This window comes from Pholcus phalangioides, unplaced genomic scaffold, assembly GCF_987345545.1.
Source record: "Pholcus phalangioides strain wild (caught in Gottingen) unplaced genomic scaffold, Ppha-v1.0 ptg000013l_1, whole genome shotgun sequence".
NCBI lineage: Eukaryota > Metazoa > Arthropoda > Arachnida > Araneae > Pholcidae > Pholcus > Pholcus phalangioides.
The window spans coordinates 27,208,801-27,226,941 of NW_028301606.1; the positions used below are offsets into that span (position 1 = coordinate 27,208,801).

Consider the following 18,141-nt stretch of genomic DNA (forward strand, 5'->3'; position numbering starts at 1 on the left):
CCTTAAATAACCTTATTCCCTTTCTATAGCAACACAAACGAATTGAAACAATTCTTTCTTCTTCTTCAATTGATTTTATTGGCACAACTTCATGTGGATTCCATCAGGCTATTTACGGTAGGAAATAAAATTAGGAAGAGATAAGAAGAAAAACGGGAAGAAGGGCATATGTTCTGCGAAAGTGTCCCAGAATTCCCCATGTGCGGAATTGCACCGTGTGGATCTATCTATACACCAGTAAGTTTCTGGCTAGTGAAGAATTCGTGAAGGTCCGACGTTTTCTTTCCGAACTAATCCAAGAACCATCCAAATGAAGATAATGCCAGAAGCAATAACCCATAATATGAGTTGATTGGTCGACAACTATTCATTACCTCAACTACAGGGTGGTCATAAAATAAATTAGTAGCCCCTAGCAGCCGCAAAAACCAACGAATGCGAATGAAATTTGAGACAGTGCATGTGTACCTAATAGTCTGGATGCGCATCTAGTGTTGTACGTGAATATTAGTGCTGCCATCTATTCTTCAAACTATGAGTGAAGTGTAATGTTTGATTATTTGCACCACTGTGGGTCTGACGCTCACTGAGAGTTTTTAACGAGGAGGAACCACCGGAAACTAACTGACTGAAACTATGTCGCTGGTGGGATTCTAATTCGTGTCATTCCGATGCGAGCCCGTCACTATCACCACATAACCATAGAGCGGCAGATATTTATATGTTACTGCCAAAGCCCGGAGCAATTTGTTTGCCAGATGTATAGAGCAACTAACGTATATGAAAATTTCAGCTGAATGTAGTGAAAATTCGGAAAGATGTCGATTACAGAGTGAGAAGTAATTTTGAAACTTTACATTAGTGGGGTTTCCACAAATTCGCATTTAGATTATTTTATGTGGTTTCATTATTGACTTTCAGTTTGTTCATTTTGACACCATGCACGCGTTTATGCCAAATCACTTCTCTTACATAGCAACAGACAAGCGTCTTGGCATATTTCTGTAGACTTACTTGAAATAATCAAATAACAGAAATTCACCATATGCCAAAATCCCTTATTATTCAGTTATTAGCAGCAAGTTTCGAAATGACTGCTTACTGTATCACTGACAGCTTTCTGAATTTTTATGAGACACCCAGCTATAATTTTCATATTATTTGCACTATGTATCTGACAACGAAATCATGGGGGAAATGAAATTTGTTTCTTGCGCATGAGCAATAAATAATCAGTATCTCATTGAATAAAGGTTTGTCACATTTAAAATTTCTACACAGTATGTCACATGTATAGCGTAACTTTTTCTTGAAATGTCCTAAAAATTGGTTGAAAACCCCCGCATGCTATAAGCAACAAATATGCGATGACAATTGGAATTTTTATAGAAAACATTTATATTTTCATGAGTTCTATTCTCACGTATGAATGAGCAAAACTATTACACATAGTGCACCATTTTGTTAAAGTTACAAGCGATTTGCAGCTTTGTCTGATGCAGAATTGATCAATTTTTCCCCCTTTTTTTAATCTTTTGTCGGTTGCCCTGAATGCAATCGTGACTAAATTCTCATTGGAAATGTTGAGTACCGACATAAGGTGTATACGTATAACAGAAATTTCCAAGTGATTCGTACAGCAGTTCTCTTAAATTCCAGAAGATCTGCTAAGTGGACACAGATTTGTGACATAGATTGCCATAGAATTGACATTGATTACAGTGCACGTTGGAAATTATCAACGGAATCATAACATATTGTTATTAAGACAAAATAACATCATAAATTAAAAAACATGAATTAATGATTAATTTTAATGAGGAAAAATACACAAAGCAACAAGAATCACCATGAAATGAGAAAAAAAAATAAGAACGATCCATTAAAGAACGTACAGTTTCATATTTATTAATATTTTCTGTAACGTGATACACGTTATTCTCTCACTTTTACCCCATACCTCCGAACTTGAGGAATAGATACTCAATGGTGGAGGGTTCATAATTAATTTATTTCTGTGGTGATTGATACTAACACGTGAACATCTCATTTTTCCAAATTTCGAATTATTACATTTACCCTGTGAAAAAAAAAATCCATAAACTCTTTAAGGATCTTGACTGATTGATGAAACACATCATATAGGCACAGCTTTCAACTGCACGCCATTCGCTGGTGCTAATATCGTTGGGGATTGTCTCAATTTCGGTACAAGCTGGAATAAAAAAGTTGTTCATATAAATTATTCTAGAAACATAATCTGTTAATATTTGAAAGAAAACGCATATTTAAACGGGGGAAAAAATACAACGAACATGAAAGTAATATTTTAGATTTCTATTACCTCATCAGATTCTGCACACGGCACGAGTTTATATTTCTGAAGTATTCTGGCGAGAACCAACTTCATTTCCATGATGGCAAAACGCATTCCTAGACAATTCCGTGGACCAGCGCCGAACGCTTGAAACGCCAGCTGGTTCAGTTTAGGTTTGTTTTCTGGTGAGAACCTATGAAATAAATCTCAAATTGTGATTTGCTCCACCTTCAGATGTATATCTCAAAATGTGTTCAGAAATCACGCTGCACCAGTTTTGGGAATGGGAATACAAAGTGTGTCGCAAAATGTCAAATGAAAACAAACATTTCCTAATTACTTATATGTGCTGGATACGAATATGACGAAGAAAAAGTTGAAATGGGTATGGTGTTTTTTGTAATGTGCACGCATTATTCAGAAAAAAAATGATATATATAGATATTACATTGCTCAACAAAAAAAAACCCCTTTTTTATGTTCTTACGAAAATTTTAATGGTATTTTGGTATATTGGACCTGCTAATTCTGACAAAACCTGGCACTGGTTTTGTCATATTAGCTCTAGATTTTGAGATAGAGGGAAAATTAAATTTCAATAGTAATACATAAGCAGCATATAAATCGCATTGTTGAGAGTATGCATTATCCCAAAAACTAGAACCAATTCGGCAAAACGAATACTAGATCGGGAAGTAGCACATAAATATCACTCTAAAATCTCTGAATTATCTTTAATAATTATTTACTATATTTGTTTCAATGTGATCCGCATTTTGCTTATGGTATTAACTTTGAAATTTATTTATTTTCACGTGAAGTCAAAAACTAGAGCAAATCTGAGAAAATCAGTACGAGATTCAGAATCAGCACCACCAAATCATCCTAAAATCACTGAAATAACTTTCATAGCAAAATACAGTTTAGAGAAGTCTTATTGAGTCTGACATCATCTGGCTCTCCGAGACCGCCCATCCATTTGGAAAAGGGCGCAAGCCACTAAAATGGTCTCTATGAGCGGTCAGCGGCAACGTCTGTCTGTGGTTGAATCAGCTTTAAGACAAGTCGAAAAAGCAGAAACGATAACTACGTACGTACCTTTCTGGGTCAAACACATCGGGATTCTCCCAGTAATCGTCGTCATGATGTAAGTTGTAAGAAGGGACTTGAATAGACATTCCCTTCTTGATCCTGAACTCTCCAAAATCAACGTCTTCACTTGCCTCTCGGCCAGTAAACCTGCAATAAAAATGTCACGAAGAAAAAAATAAATGCAAACAAAAATATCTTATTCAATTTCCACGTATACTCCATACGGTAAACGAAAAGGATAATATTTTGTTTGAAGTCATTCGTTAACGGGCCAGGCGTTTCATAAAATGGATATGAATCTTCTCCCAAGTTTGTGTGTGTGTGTGTGTTAGGCCGAGATTACACTATAAAAGTGTGATAAAAGTCCTTTTATAAAACTTGAAAAATACGACCAATAATATCATCGGTTGTTTTTTTCTAGAATACAAATACAAATACAACGCCACAACAGGCAAATTGCCCAACGAGGTGGCTCACTTAAGAACATCATGGATCCCCGAGCCCTACCTACTACTGCTACACCACACATGCACCCCGCCCACACCCCCCCCCCCCCGCGGAACCCCCAACGAATCGGTACATGCGGGAATGTGCGTGTACGTGTAGTGAAACCTGATGTGAAGTTTTTGTTTCTCTGTAATGCTTGTTATGTGTAGTGCTGCCATCTGCCACCAGTTTTTCTAACTATGAGTGAAGTGTTATGATTGAATGATTTATCGTTGTAGGACTGTTGCTCTCTGTGGCGAGACTTTTTAACGGGGAGATCGGCTCGCATTTGCGCCTTGAAGTTGGGAACCACAGAAAACCAACTTCAGCCGACCACCACTGTGGGGTTCGAACCCGGATCCTCGCATCGCGAGTCCGTCACTGAATGTAAGCAATAATCTTATTGGGGGCATTTTTCAAGTTTTATGAAAGGACTTTTATCAAACTTTTATAATGTAATCCCAGCCTTACAGGCATAAACTACAGTTGCGTTCAAAAAAAACGTCGGACGAACTTATTTTTCTTCAAATATTTTAATGAATGGGTTAAATCGGTACCTAAAGCATATGGATTCGAATCTCACCTAATAATAAAATGCATATCTCAAAATAATCTCGTAATCGAATCATATAATTTGCTTGTTACAAAAATATTCACACTTTTGAGACCAAAAGAAATCGGATGATTCACAAGAATTATCAAAAAACATCAAAAATAAACAGTACATTATATAATATAATTTTCAATATTTGGCAGCGTACTGCACTGCATCTACCACATCAGTCAAAGTTTCAGTAGGTATTTTGTTTTTCCCATTCTCGCTGCAAAAACTGGAATTTTTCATCCAGATTAAGAAATTTTGTAGCTTTACGTTTCAGAGTCAGAGAGAGCACCTGCCATAGATGCTCTTAAGTTTAGATTTAGTGACTGATAGCCATTTCAGACCTCCCATTTTTTGGCACTTTTTTACGACTTCACAGACTTGGCTATGTACTACGGTGCATTGTCTTGTTGATCCTCAAAGCATTTAAGTTCTGCCGTAGGGTAACGTACAGGCATTTAGAATATCCAAATGCTGTTTTTAATCCATCATTCGCACTGACGTCACCATATTTAACAGTAGGAAGCTGATATTTCCTGTTGAATCACTGGTTTACTGGCCACCTAAATATCATTGTGTTCACTCGATTGATTCAAACATTTGGAACTTGTACTTCATCACTTCAAAGAATGTTTGAACATTTTTTTGGGAGGCCAACTTTGATGTTTCCGGGCGAAATCAAGTTGGGTCTTTCTATTCTTAAAGAGAATCAATGGCTCTTTTCTGGGATTTTGACCCTGAAAAGCATATAATCACGCCCAATGAGGCATCTGTTCGCGTGGCGGCGATATTTCAAAGCTGTTACGTAAATTTTAAAAATTTTATTAGTATTGTGTTTTTTTCCTAATTGTGTAATTATTACTATTTCTAATTTTTGGTATTTTTGGTTTTGCTGTCGTGCGTGCGCACATGTAATTTATACATGCGTAATAAAACACCCGACACCGTCCATCCCCTCATCCGGGCAACGACTAAAATTGACAATGGTCAATAGAGCCTGGGCAGTGTACGGTGTGAAATGGAATGTGTCTTCGACCAAAAAGACGAGTTTCGTAAAAATGTCACTTGATTGTAGAGACACTGACAGAAACTCCATAGCTGGCTTGGTATTCTCGGTTTACCTCCACTGCACGTATTGTTTTACCGAATGTTGTTTTATGAAGTGATCGAGTCTAGAACAAGTTTTGCTTGGTTGACCAGAACCAGCCTTTATTTACCTCACTACGCACTTTAAACCGCTGCCAAACATCACATATTGTCAATTTTTGAACACTTAGAAATTTGGAAATAGAATTGTCACTTCGTCTGGCCTGGATAAGTTTCATGGTCTGTTCTTTTGTTTCTAGAGGCATTTGTTTTTTTAAGAGGTATTTCCTTAACTTTTAAACTTGCGATGAAAACGGTTTTGAATAAAAATAAATAAACAAAAAGCAGCTCCAGAAACAAGAAAAATTCAACCTGTCCGACTTTTTTTGAGCTTCGAATGAATTACCCTAGTGTAATTGGTGAATTTGATCAATATGGAAAATATTCCAAATCAGACTAGTGTGTGTGTGTGTGTGGTGAATGTAGTCAACCCCGATATAATGTTAACAAATTTTATGATCATAACCCGATATAACGATACAAGACAACATGCATTACGATGTGAAGTATATCATATAGTACGATTTATCATGTTTACCAACAACGCGACGCTTGGGTACTATGCATAATAGCCGGTAAAAGTTATTATTTTTAGGGGAATTCATCAAATTTACCAAAACGCTTGGTGATTTTACATAATGACCGGTTTGTTGTGTGTATAATAACCGTAAAACTATATGAATTGGGCGAAATGTTTCCCGGGCCGGTAGGGAGTTCCCACGGACCGGCACCCGTCCGCGGACCAGTGGTTGAAGAACATTCGTGTATTTCATTCGAATAAATTACACTACTCACAAGTATACAGCAGGATATATCCTCATAGATTCATTGAGCACTTGATCCATGTATGTGAGTTGACCCAATGCACTGTAGTCCAGTTTTCCCTGGAATTTTTGCAACAAAAATTTCAGTTTTAATTTCATATTTGCGGATCATTCAGTTCACATTTCTACATAATTGGCAAGAATCTTCCAAGGAACGTATCCGAAAGCTGAACAAAGTCCTCATATAAATTACCATATTCCTACTTTTAGGAAAGATTTTTTTTTTCGTAAGCATTTTTATATATTATTTAGCTCCGAAATAATACAGGTTGTCCTGTAACTGCTAATGAGGCCTTTATCTCATCAACCATTCGTCGTAAAGGTATAGTTTCAATTAAAAAAAAATTCTCTCAGAAGTAGTTCAAAAATTACCTTGTGCCAGTTTTGAGAGTAAAAATACAGTGTGTCACAAAATAAAACAAAAAAAAATGAATGGTCTCCTTGTCTTCAAACTTCCAATTGGAGAAGTTTTCTTTCTCGCATTCATGCTGTCCTTTCCCAACTTTTCCTCGATATTTCAAATCGAATATCTCCGCTAATATTGCAGTTCAGGGAATATTGCAAGTGCAGGGAAAATATGTGAATATTGCAACAAGACAGCGCTACAACTGTCTAATTGGAAATTAACGAACAGAGGGGGGAGGGGGACCGTACAAAAAGTTAGATTTTTTTATTTTGTTACACACTGCATTTTCACTCTCAAAACTGGTACAGGGTAATTTTTGAGCGTATTTTCAATTAAAACTACACCTCTACGACGCGTCGTAGGTCACGGGCTACATCGGATGACTCCGAGGGCCACATTTGACCCACGGGCCATGAGTTGAGCACGTATGACCCAAAGAGTAAAATATGAATTCCTTACCTCATGTTTTACGCCATTTATTTCTTCACGAAGTCTGTCTTGAACATCCTGGTGATGCATTAGAAGATGAGTCGTGAAAGCCAAAGTCGTAGACGTTGTTTCATACCTATGAAATTTCGTTTACAAAAAAGCTATAGCTAAGACAAGTTACTTTATGGAGAAAAATTCAAAACATAAAAACATTGAGTAGAATCTAAAATAAGCTTTGATTTGGAAGACATTTCCTTATTATGAAGCGGATCAAATTGCTCATCAACTTACCCAGCAATTAAGAACAAAGCGGCGTTGTCTACGATTTCTTCATCCTCCATGTGGCGATATGTTTTTTCAGAGTTGGGAGACTTGTCTATAGAAACAAAAAATACAGTGGTGTCAGCATATACTGTAGCGATCAAAAGTCTTTTGACAACAATAAATTTGTCCGCGCATTTCGTATTTGAATTTTTCAAATCTATCCTATTGCAAAGACTGAATCCCATTACAATACAAATACAACGCCACAACAGGCAAATTGCCCAACGAGGTGGCTGACTTAAGAACATCATGGATCCCCGAGCCCTACCTACTACTGCTACATCACACATATATATATATATATATATTTTTTTTTTTCAATGAAACTTTTCTCCGTTGTGTTTTTTTTTCTTTCAGAACGTAAAGGGAGGACCGATATCTTTAGCGGAGAAACATTTATTTTACCTTTTTGTTTCTTGGATTATTTATCCTATAGGAACGGGACATTGGTATAATACTCATCCTCCCTTGCCCTTCTGCAATTGAATGATAACGATTTTTTTTGGGCTTGCACACCAAACAAACAAGCCCATAATGTTCATCCAACGTTTTACAAGTGATACTCAAATTCCGTCCGTGTTTGGAATAAAATTGATCACGTTTCTCTCCTAGTGGTCATTTTGAGGTTCTTTCTTTGCTTGCATTTTGATTCTTCTATCTATCCTATCTGTTTTGTTCTTTGGCCGTATTGAAAGAAAATTACTTTTTAAAGGTTCCCGAGATTATTAAACATGGTTCCACAAACTTATAAAGTGTCTTGAAGTACAAAAATCACTTGTCATGGGGAGGTAGAAACGGCGGCTATACCATAGGATCCTAAGCGATAGCTTTAGTTATACGAGATGATGAAGGAAAAAAAGTTCTGAAGAATGTTTCACGTACACTTTTTTTTTGGTGTCAGAAGTGGAATTGATGTCGTTAACGAGGCTATTAAATTTGTTGGCTGTTACAGCGGAGCAATGGTTCACGATCTGTGCTTCATGGAGGCCTTGAAGCTCCGTGGCCCACTCCAGTAAGATAAAATAAATCGTTAATTTCAGGGAATAGATAAAGAAAGGTGCCAACAGGTCTCATACATGGATTTTTTTTCTCATAAAAAGTGCCCCTCGCTCGACTCAAAATGTTTGAGAACCGCTAGTTTGACGTATATGCGAGCGTCAACAAATTATACTACAGAAAATGGAAGTGGTAACTGAAAAAAAGAATGAAATTGAACCATTATAAAATATATATTAAATTTTGATTTGATTTGATAAATAACAGTTTTTCCATGTAATGCTAAAAACAAAAACAGTCTATATAATAGTCCCCCCCTAAAAATGGCGACTTTTCTCTTTCAGCCAATGAAAACTTGCCGAAACATAGAGATTTTATATGTATCTCATATCTCGATAAATAGTGCATTAAAAAATATGATTTTTTTTTCAAATGACTTTTCAGAGCGGGATCTACATTTCAATGGTTGGGAGTTTAGCACACGAAGATCTTACGAAGGTTTTTAACAGCTGCTTATGCGAAGATGAATTTAGGAAAGAGGAAAAAAAATGCAACTGCCCTTGTGCGAGGAACCGAACTCACGTCTTCCCACTTCAGGGGGTGGACGCCTTAGGCCACTAGACTACAAAGGCAACGAATATCTCAATCTTTCCTTAGAGCTCGCGTGCACTGAACGGGACCGTACATGGACGGTCGGACCTTATTCAGGCCAAAGCTCACAATTGTTGACATTACCACCAGCTGGTGGCTTATTCGAACTTGATGTCACTCTCCACTATCCATACGAATAATAAATGCAGTATAAAAGTATATCTAAGGCCGGTATTACACTATAAAAGTTTGTTAAAAAATATTTTATAAAACTTGAAAAATTTAATCAATAATCACATCTGTCACATTCGAGCGAACGTAACCGATCCGCCTATTGGTTGCATTTTTCAAGTTTTATAAACGAACTTTTATCAACTTTTCATAGTGTAATGCCGGCCTAAGGAAATATTGAGATATCCGTTGTCTTTGTAGTCTAGTGGTCTAGGGCACTCACCCGGCAAGTGAGAGGACGTGGGTTCAGCTCCTTTCCGATTGCAAACCTTCGTTCGGATACTAGAGAGTTGTATCATCCTTTGACTCGTAGACCGTATAAAAAGTTATTTTCTTTACTTTTTATGGATATGACCTCTCAAACAAATTTTGAGATTTTAAGTAACTGCACTACATTCTGAAACTTTTTATAATTTAAAATGTGTTTCTAAAGTCAATTGTTGCAGAGAGAGATATCTGCAGTTAAAACAATTTGGGACAACCCTGTATAATTTTAGTACCGGTGTTACTAGTTGTTGAACTGACCATTTTCAGTGCTTTGATCCTTCTCTAAAGTATCATTACCATCCGTGATACTCGAACCTCTGACGTCCGCTAACTCTGCATCGGTCATTTTTGAATCGATCATCAGCTGAAGGAGATCCTGTCTTTTGACCTAAAATTCACAAGTGATACAATGTTTATTTACAGAAATATGAACAATTGGATAACTCGCAACAATTACAGCTGCAAGTATAAATAAGAAATTGTTATTATTATTTTTTTAATTCACGATACAGAATTAAATACTATAAAAATGTGGGTTTTCAATGTACCTGTTAGCAAAGTAAAAGTACAGTAGCGCTTAATTACATTATTTTACTCGGTACACAAGGTGAGAAGGAAAGTCTCGCTATATTCTGGAATAACTCTTGAACCGTTGATACTAGAAGCATATTCGAATTAAAGGAAACCTATCCAAATAACGTGTACATTTCAGATACGTAATTCAAATTGGGCAAAGGGCTCTCTTTAGTAATTAAACTAATAGTAATAAGTTTTTTTTTTCATTTGGTCATCCTGTCTCCTAACTTACAATTAGAAAGTTGTTGCCCTATCTCTACTAAGGAAAACAAAAAATCCCATGTGCTTATCTAACTTAAATATGATTGCAGGATGGGATAACGATTGGAACATGACTTGTAGCGTTGACACGTGCATATTCGATCATTTTGGTTCGAACAACCCACATTTCACTTGAGAGGTGAATGATGGTGTCATTCCGGATGCAACTAGGATCATCGATTTGGGAATCTGTTAATCTATTAAAAAATGTTTTTTCTCAGTGCAAAACAGTATTTAGAAAAGCAATCCTGGTATCGATAAAAAATAAAAAAGAATGAATAAAATCTTAGTTTCAATATCAACAAGTTATTACCCCTGCCTGTTGCTTCCTCGCTTTAATAACACTTCTTATGTTGTCAAAAAATTCAAGGTTCGGATCTTTTCCTCCGTTCACCAACATCAAAGGAATTCTCGAAATTGTCCTGGATATTAGACTCGGAAAAGCAACTAGAAATAAAGAAGCAAATTTGAATTTTGTGAAGAGATTTCACGTGCGCCTTTGCGCATATTGCTAATTTAAAAAAAAAAAAAAACCATTCGTTTCGTTCTCATTATCATTCGTTGGTTTACGTTTACATGCGTATACACAGGAAAGGTGCCTGCGAGGGGAATGAGAAACCTGCTCAACTCACCTTTTCCACCTTTATTTTCTAAATGTTAACGAAGAAATCAGTTTCTGATGTATATTACTGATATATCAACCAATAGTGCAAGTACAAACTGCACCACCTCTCGTCGTTCTCAAAGAAAAAAGAAAATGATCAGTTATAAAGCAGACTGACTGATCTCATAAGAGTGTAATGCCGTGGAAATCGAACGATTTGAATTGAGGATGAAATCGATTATGAATTTTAGATGTATTTTATTATTTATTTCAATGTGCGATTTAGGATTTTATATTCGAATTAAGATTTAATATGGAATATAGGATTATATGCTTGATTTCCGCTTGTACACGTAGCTTGTGATCTCGCAACTGATTTTATACTTAGATCATTCTATTTTCTGTCACAATTAAGAGCATATTGGACAAATATGTTGTTAGAAGTTACGTCTCTCACGATATTGTAATCAAAATGAACTTACTAGAAATCATAAATAAGTAAGAAGAGAGGCCACCCGATATCATGGTTCTAGTGGTTCTTAGGAAACTGTCGTTTTTGTCTTTTTGGCTGTTGGCTTTTATACCGAATCCTGTTCTTCCGATCACGTCCATCGTGAGACCCTGATAGAATTTGGCAATGTTGAATGATTCGCCTTTCCTGACTTTCTCGTCGATGTTGTCTAACAGCATATCGATAGCGTCGTACATTGTAGGGGCCATCTGCAAACACATTTCAATTGTAATTGGTGTAAAAGGGTTTACTGTAATAGTTGTGCTCTGTGGGGAAACTACATAAGGCATTACTCACCCCTCGCATTTTGCTAGTGGTGAAAGTTGGTGTCAAAATTTTTCTCATGTCCTTCCATTTTTTGTCCCTGATGTTTATCAACATTAGAAGAAAATCTCCCCCTTTCTGATCTTTCGAAGGAATTACAGAAAACTATTGAATAAAAGAAAGTTCTTTTACTCTTCCTATGTTTATGAAAATAGTAATGCATAAAAGTTTTTAATCTTATCATAATACTTACAGGTCTGTTGGCGAATTTCTGAAAGTCGGTGATTTGGATTTTTTTCAGAATTTCAGCATCACTAACAAGAACCACAGGTATAGAGAAAAAGTACCATCTGAAAATGAAAGAATATCAAACATTCATTTCATAATTTCATAAGATAATATTACTTTTATTAATGACCGAATAGATCGGAGCTGGTACCTGGGAACCTTCCCCCTCCCCACTTTTTGATTATACGATACAGTGGACAATCTTTATAATAAAAAGACTAGCGATGAATTATGTCTAGTGATATTAAAAGGGTGTAATAAGTAAATTGTACTCACCCAACAACTTTACCGTATTTTTTTAACCAATCGCCGTGACATTTGATCGGGCCCTAAAATAGGAATAAAATCACTGTGTGGTGATTAATATAAAATCAAACATTTTTCCGGTTATTAAATATTTACTCATAAAATGATAATATGAGGGGGTTTATATTCAGAAGGGGACATTTCAACTTGCTATTATACGTGCTATTCTCAGGAATATACTATTCTCATGAATATTCTCATTTATTATACGTGCTATTCTCATGATAACGCACACGATTAAATTCAAAAATATAGTACAATATTTGTAAAAATTTCAAATTATTTACGGTTTTTTATCATATAGGGTTGATCAAAAACATTTTTGTTTTCTTATTTCATTTTTTGTCGGTTCCCCGATTCGTGCGCTCGTGACTAAATTTTCACTGGAAATTGTGAGTACAGTGACACCTGTATAAAACGGAACTTCTAGAGCATCACCCTAACTTCTATAAACCAACGAATGTTAAACAGAGACATGCATATTATTATTTTGAATTTTTTCATATTTGCTATTTCAAATTACTATATATTTGGAATTTCATATTTAAAATCTAAACTTTAATATAAAACGTTCTCCTGAATAGCAATAGAATGAACCTTACTTTTGTGAATTTTTTTTTTTTTTTGATACGTCTAAACCTCGATATAGCGATATTCTGCGGACCAAGAAAAAATGTCGTTGTAGAAAGATTATTGCTAAATCAAGAGGCAAAATTATCCTTATGTGTGATCAAATTTATGCCGTTGTTATCTTCTTTTCTACATCGACATTGTTAATACCTTCAGAAAATGCGCCTTTTATGTATTTATTTGCCGCAAAAAATTTGTGGCAAATTAGCTTTCGGTGACTTTTTAGTGCAAAATATTGATGTATTCAGATGCCTTCGGAAGAAGGAAAACAAGTGACAAAGTTGAAATTAAAATTCAAAACATTTATAGTGTTTTCGAAAATCTCCTAAAAATGTCGTTATAGAGCGATTTATCGTAGTAAAGGATCTCGTTATATCGAGTATCGTTGTAGCGAGGTTTCACTGTACTTGAAATAAAAATTGGGAAAAATACCTTTTTTTAAAAAAACAGTGAGAATGATATCAACAAACCAATAACGTTCGTGAAAGAAAGATGTTACATTTCTGTAACACTTACTCTACTAACTCTACGAACTCCATTTTTGTGTTTGAATTTAATACGCGTTTCTTGTGGGTGAACGTTATTTCTACACTGAATGAAAATCTCTGCAATAGCCCAAACACGGTATTGCTAAATTATGACTAATAATCCAGTCTCCCTCGCGTATTACTCTCTCGAAATTATCTAACGTTTTCCAAGAAACTGGAGTGTTTTCAAACAAAAGTCACCATTTCCATCACAAAAATGAATTGCTAAACAAGATTCTACTACATTTTTTACAACTTTCCTCCAATCCAAAGGACAAAAATTTCCACTTACCCAAAAATTCTTTCCGTTTCAGCAGTTGTATCTACAAATAGACTAAATATGCTTTCCGTTTATGCGTTAGACACTTTCCGTCTTGAAAAGGTTTCCAATCATTGAAAAAGCACCAGTTATTCACAAGGCTATAAAATTTGTTCCGTTTAAGACAAGCTTCCGTCTCATACAGTGTCCGTCTTAGACAGGTTTCACTGTACAAGCACTGGGTTCACTTGACCGAAATTTCAGACAGGAATGAAGAAATTCGAGGAAAAATGTCTAAAAATTCCAAAAAGGACACAGACTTTTGTCAATATAGTGTATAAAATAAGAAAATCCTAGAGAGCAAGCCGTTGTGATAAACAAAGTTGCACATGAAGAAAATCTAACTGTTTACCTTTTTTATGATTTCCAGCATATTTCCAAATATTATATTTGGTTCTGGACCAGGAATACCAAGTTCTTTGAAAACTGTCATCTTTTTTCCACGCCATCTTCGAAAGTAACAAAATATTACCGTTAAGAAAAGAGTATCAGATACATTAAGAAAAAAAGAAAAATATTCGAGAGCTGAAAATTAATTTTTTTCACCTTTACGGGGTGTTGCACAACACAAGATCGATTGTTCACCAAACTATTGATGATTAAGGGACAATGTTTTCTCTCAATGTGTCTATCCGATAACACATTAAAAATTATTGTTGAAGATATTATTCACGCATGCGCTGTTTCGAATAATTCGAATGTCGAATTGCGATTCCCCAATATAGTAAACTATTTTTTTTTCTTTTTTGTAAGGTACAACTTGGAAGAAACTGATTATATAAAATACATATAATGGAAACATTAGCACGAATTAAGTTCTTCAAATCGATTACTTACAGCAGGTAAAGACAGACAGTTAACACAAATATGGAAAACGTGACTCCAAACATTTTGAATTACGATGTTTTTTCTTTACTATTTGATGCTGACGAAGGCTGGCGGTAGAGATCCAACAGAGGATTCCACTATCAATACGAACTTGGAACTTATGTTATTTCAGATAAAACCTATTTTGATGTCATTTATTCTAACCAATAAAAAAAGTAGTGGCGGCAGATATTATCTTTAATATACGAGCGCGACCTTAAAATTGAGCTTATCGTCAAAAACAGATATCATAGCACAGTGTAGTACCGTGGCACAGAATGACCTTCTTGCTCACCGAAATATACACTTCCACTTACACAAATGCTTTGTCATTGTTAGTTGTGATAAAATTAAAAATAACCTGTCAAATCATTGATAGTTGAGATCTTTGATACGGGTTTCAGTACCGTAAATTTCATGAACTACGGCAATTGCACCTCTGCAATAAAATAGTGGTTTTTGGTAGTCTTTGACTTGCGTGTAACAAAACCAACACGACAAACGGCTGTAATTTTTTTTTTTCAAATTCCATTGTAAATTAAATTGCGTATTTGTACAAACACGTATGTAAATTTATTTTTACATTTCGGAAATCGAGGGGGGGGGGGGATATGCGTAGAACAGGTAGGCAGGTTTTATCATTATATAATGCTAGTTTTTTACTCGTTAAACAGTATTGAAGGCGGACATAATGCTGAGAAAAAGGAAAAAAAACTCTAATTTATAGCTTTATCAATCAAGCATTTCGATGAAGGGAAGAACGGAGAGAAAGCTTGAATATGTTTATAACATCTATTTTAAGCTGAGATATCTCGCTCTTGTTTGGAAAAGGGTTTAGAGAGTGTTCAAAAGTAATACAATTTTACGGAGCATTTCAGAGTTGAAAGTTGTGTTAGAGGCAAACAGTCGAAGGAAAGACTTACTGACGTTTTTGTGTGCTTTTATGACTGGAGAAAAACCTCTGGTAATTAGTAAATCCGTCAAACCACATTGTTTCAAGAATATAAATCCTAAAAGTCTACCAGTTGAGTGAAAGGCAAACAGAAAGCCTGGATGGCAGCAAAAATTATGGAAGATTAGCTTGTTGCCTTTAATGCCAGAATGAAGAAACAAATCGACAGGTTCTGCTATTTCTTGACAGTGCGATTTGTCATCCTGACGTTGAGCTTTCTAATGTTAGACTGGGTTTTTTTCCCACCTGGCACAACTAGTGTTACACGACCAATCGATCATGGAGTGATTCGAAACGTGAAGGCAAATTACCGGAACTTTGGAATGCAATCACTGCTGGCAAAAATAGAAAATACATCAAGTTTATCGGAATTAGCAAAATCTATCAACGTACTTGATGCGGTATTGCGGCTTTCGCAAGCATGGGAAAAAAAGTTGATAACGAAATCATATTTTTCTGTTTTGTGAAAGCAAACATTTCCGGAGGAATCAATTCGATAGAAGAATTAGTCAATCAGGAAACTGATAATCTACAAGACGCATTAGATGCAGAAAAAGTAGGATTGAATGCAATTGATTCCTAGCAGTGTATGATGAATTAGCTACAGCAGCACCGTACGAAAACTGTATAGAAACTGCTATTCGCTGGGAACTTACCGATGAAAGCGGCAGTGATGAAGAAGAGAAATCCAAAACATTTGGAGAAAAAGATCTTGTGATAAACTCGTACAAAAGTGCAGTTCAGTGCCTTGGGAATTTATGGAACTTTGCAGCTTATAAAAATGACATGGAATTTTTGAGCATAATGAACAATACGCGAATGTTTGTAGAAACCGTATTGCAAGAACGGCGCTGATGCAGCTGATACAGATATAAGTAAGTGTTCATTGTATTGCTGTTCAGGAGAACATTTTATAATGAAGTTTAAATATTTTCGCATTAAGTATAAAATTTCAAATGTATAGTAATTTGAAATAACATAAAAAAATTCAAAATACGGTAATGATATTCATGTCACAGTTTAATACGCGTTGGTCTATAGAATTTTGGATGATATTCTCAAAATTTAAGTTTTGCATAATAATAGAAAAAAATACTGAATATATTTTTATGAACACCTTTATAAAACGGAAACCTGTCTGTGATGGAAAATAATTTCAGTCTCTTGACGTTCCGTTTTATACTGGTTTCACTGTATTACATAACCTCGAATAACTCTTGAAATGTGACAGATAGAACTATGAAAGAAGCGTAGTGGTATAGCAATACGAGTACGCGCCAAATGATGAAAAGATTAGAACGCCACCTGGTGGAAAATACAAAACTTTCAATGAGAAACTTTTTGTGTTATCTTGAAAAGCTAATGTACAAAAGATTTTAAACCAGGTCGTAGAAAAGAATTTAGCAGTTAATGGCAAACATGCGTTTGAGAGATGTCATCATAGGATCGTGTTCATTTTACTGGCTTCAACCCATTTGTGCCCACGAATATTGTTTTTCCAAAAAACTTGCAACACATACGGTTTTTTGTTAAGCTATACTTAAATGAGTACTGTGGATACAAATGGGTTAAGCTACGCCCAGCGTTTCTCATTATATTAGGAGTAACATTTTTCTACTCTGACCATGCAAATTTTTTCTCACTCTTTTGTATTTTTTTTCAACTTCTGTGAAAATTTGATTAATTGTAAACCAACCTGAATTTGCATTATTTCGATTTATTTTATTAATGAGGGACAGATAAATTATGTTATGATCATTTTAATCATTTTTCTCGCACCATGGAAATTTTCTCCAAATGATGGGCTAATTAGACCGGGACCTACATTTTACTGCAGATTTCGAACGGCAGCGTTCGTAACTTTTGCTTTTTTTACTCCTCGAGAGGTTGGTGCTCTTGCCTTTTGGTGTTGGACTTCCTGCAGTTGCAATCTTTTTCTGTGGTCATGTTGTCCCCGTTTTTGTTGCGCTACTACGTCGGGAAAGTCTCTGGCAAGGACGAATCGGATATCAAAATCGCAACATCTTTTCGTATTTTAGATGGGTATCCTATCGATTTGGGCTGCCACGCTCATGTTATGTTATGAATAATGAGACTATATGAAGGCATTGAAAAAATTAGTGTACCTAAGTCAGGCGAGATTATTATTTGGTATTTTGCTGCTTATTCACGAATTATTAATCTTGTAAGTTGTTGTTATATAATTGAGGTATCATGTTGTAGCCCTACCTGCTCTATGTGGAGAATAGGGGAGGGGGGATCCGTGGAAATCAACAATCTCCTATGAAAAAAACACCGTAAAGCGAATTTCATACTACGTACAGCG

At 35.5% G+C, this 18,141-nt stretch overlaps 1 protein-coding gene across 1 annotated transcript; it reads right to left on the bottom strand.

Moving 5' to 3' along the window:
• Positions 1 to 1,800: 1,800 nt before the first annotated feature.
• LOC149078883 (cytochrome P450 3A5-like) lies at positions 1,801 to 15,041 on the bottom strand. The gene is made up of 14 exons (XM_089241075.1): positions 14,834 to 15,041; positions 14,349 to 14,445; positions 12,491 to 12,543; positions 12,180 to 12,276; positions 11,960 to 12,091; positions 11,634 to 11,871; positions 10,861 to 10,994; positions 9,969 to 10,098; positions 7,593 to 7,677; positions 7,332 to 7,437; positions 6,438 to 6,526; positions 3,416 to 3,556; positions 2,345 to 2,510; positions 1,801 to 2,215 (listed from the first exon to the last, which is right to left on the bottom strand). Exons 1-14 carry the CDS (start codon positions 14,884 to 14,886, stop codon positions 2,138 to 2,140), a joined length of 1,599 nt encoding a protein of 532 aa, XP_089097201.1. The 5' UTR covers positions 14,887 to 15,041; the 3' UTR covers positions 1,801 to 2,137.
• Between the last annotated feature and the right edge of the window lie 3,100 nt (positions 15,042 to 18,141).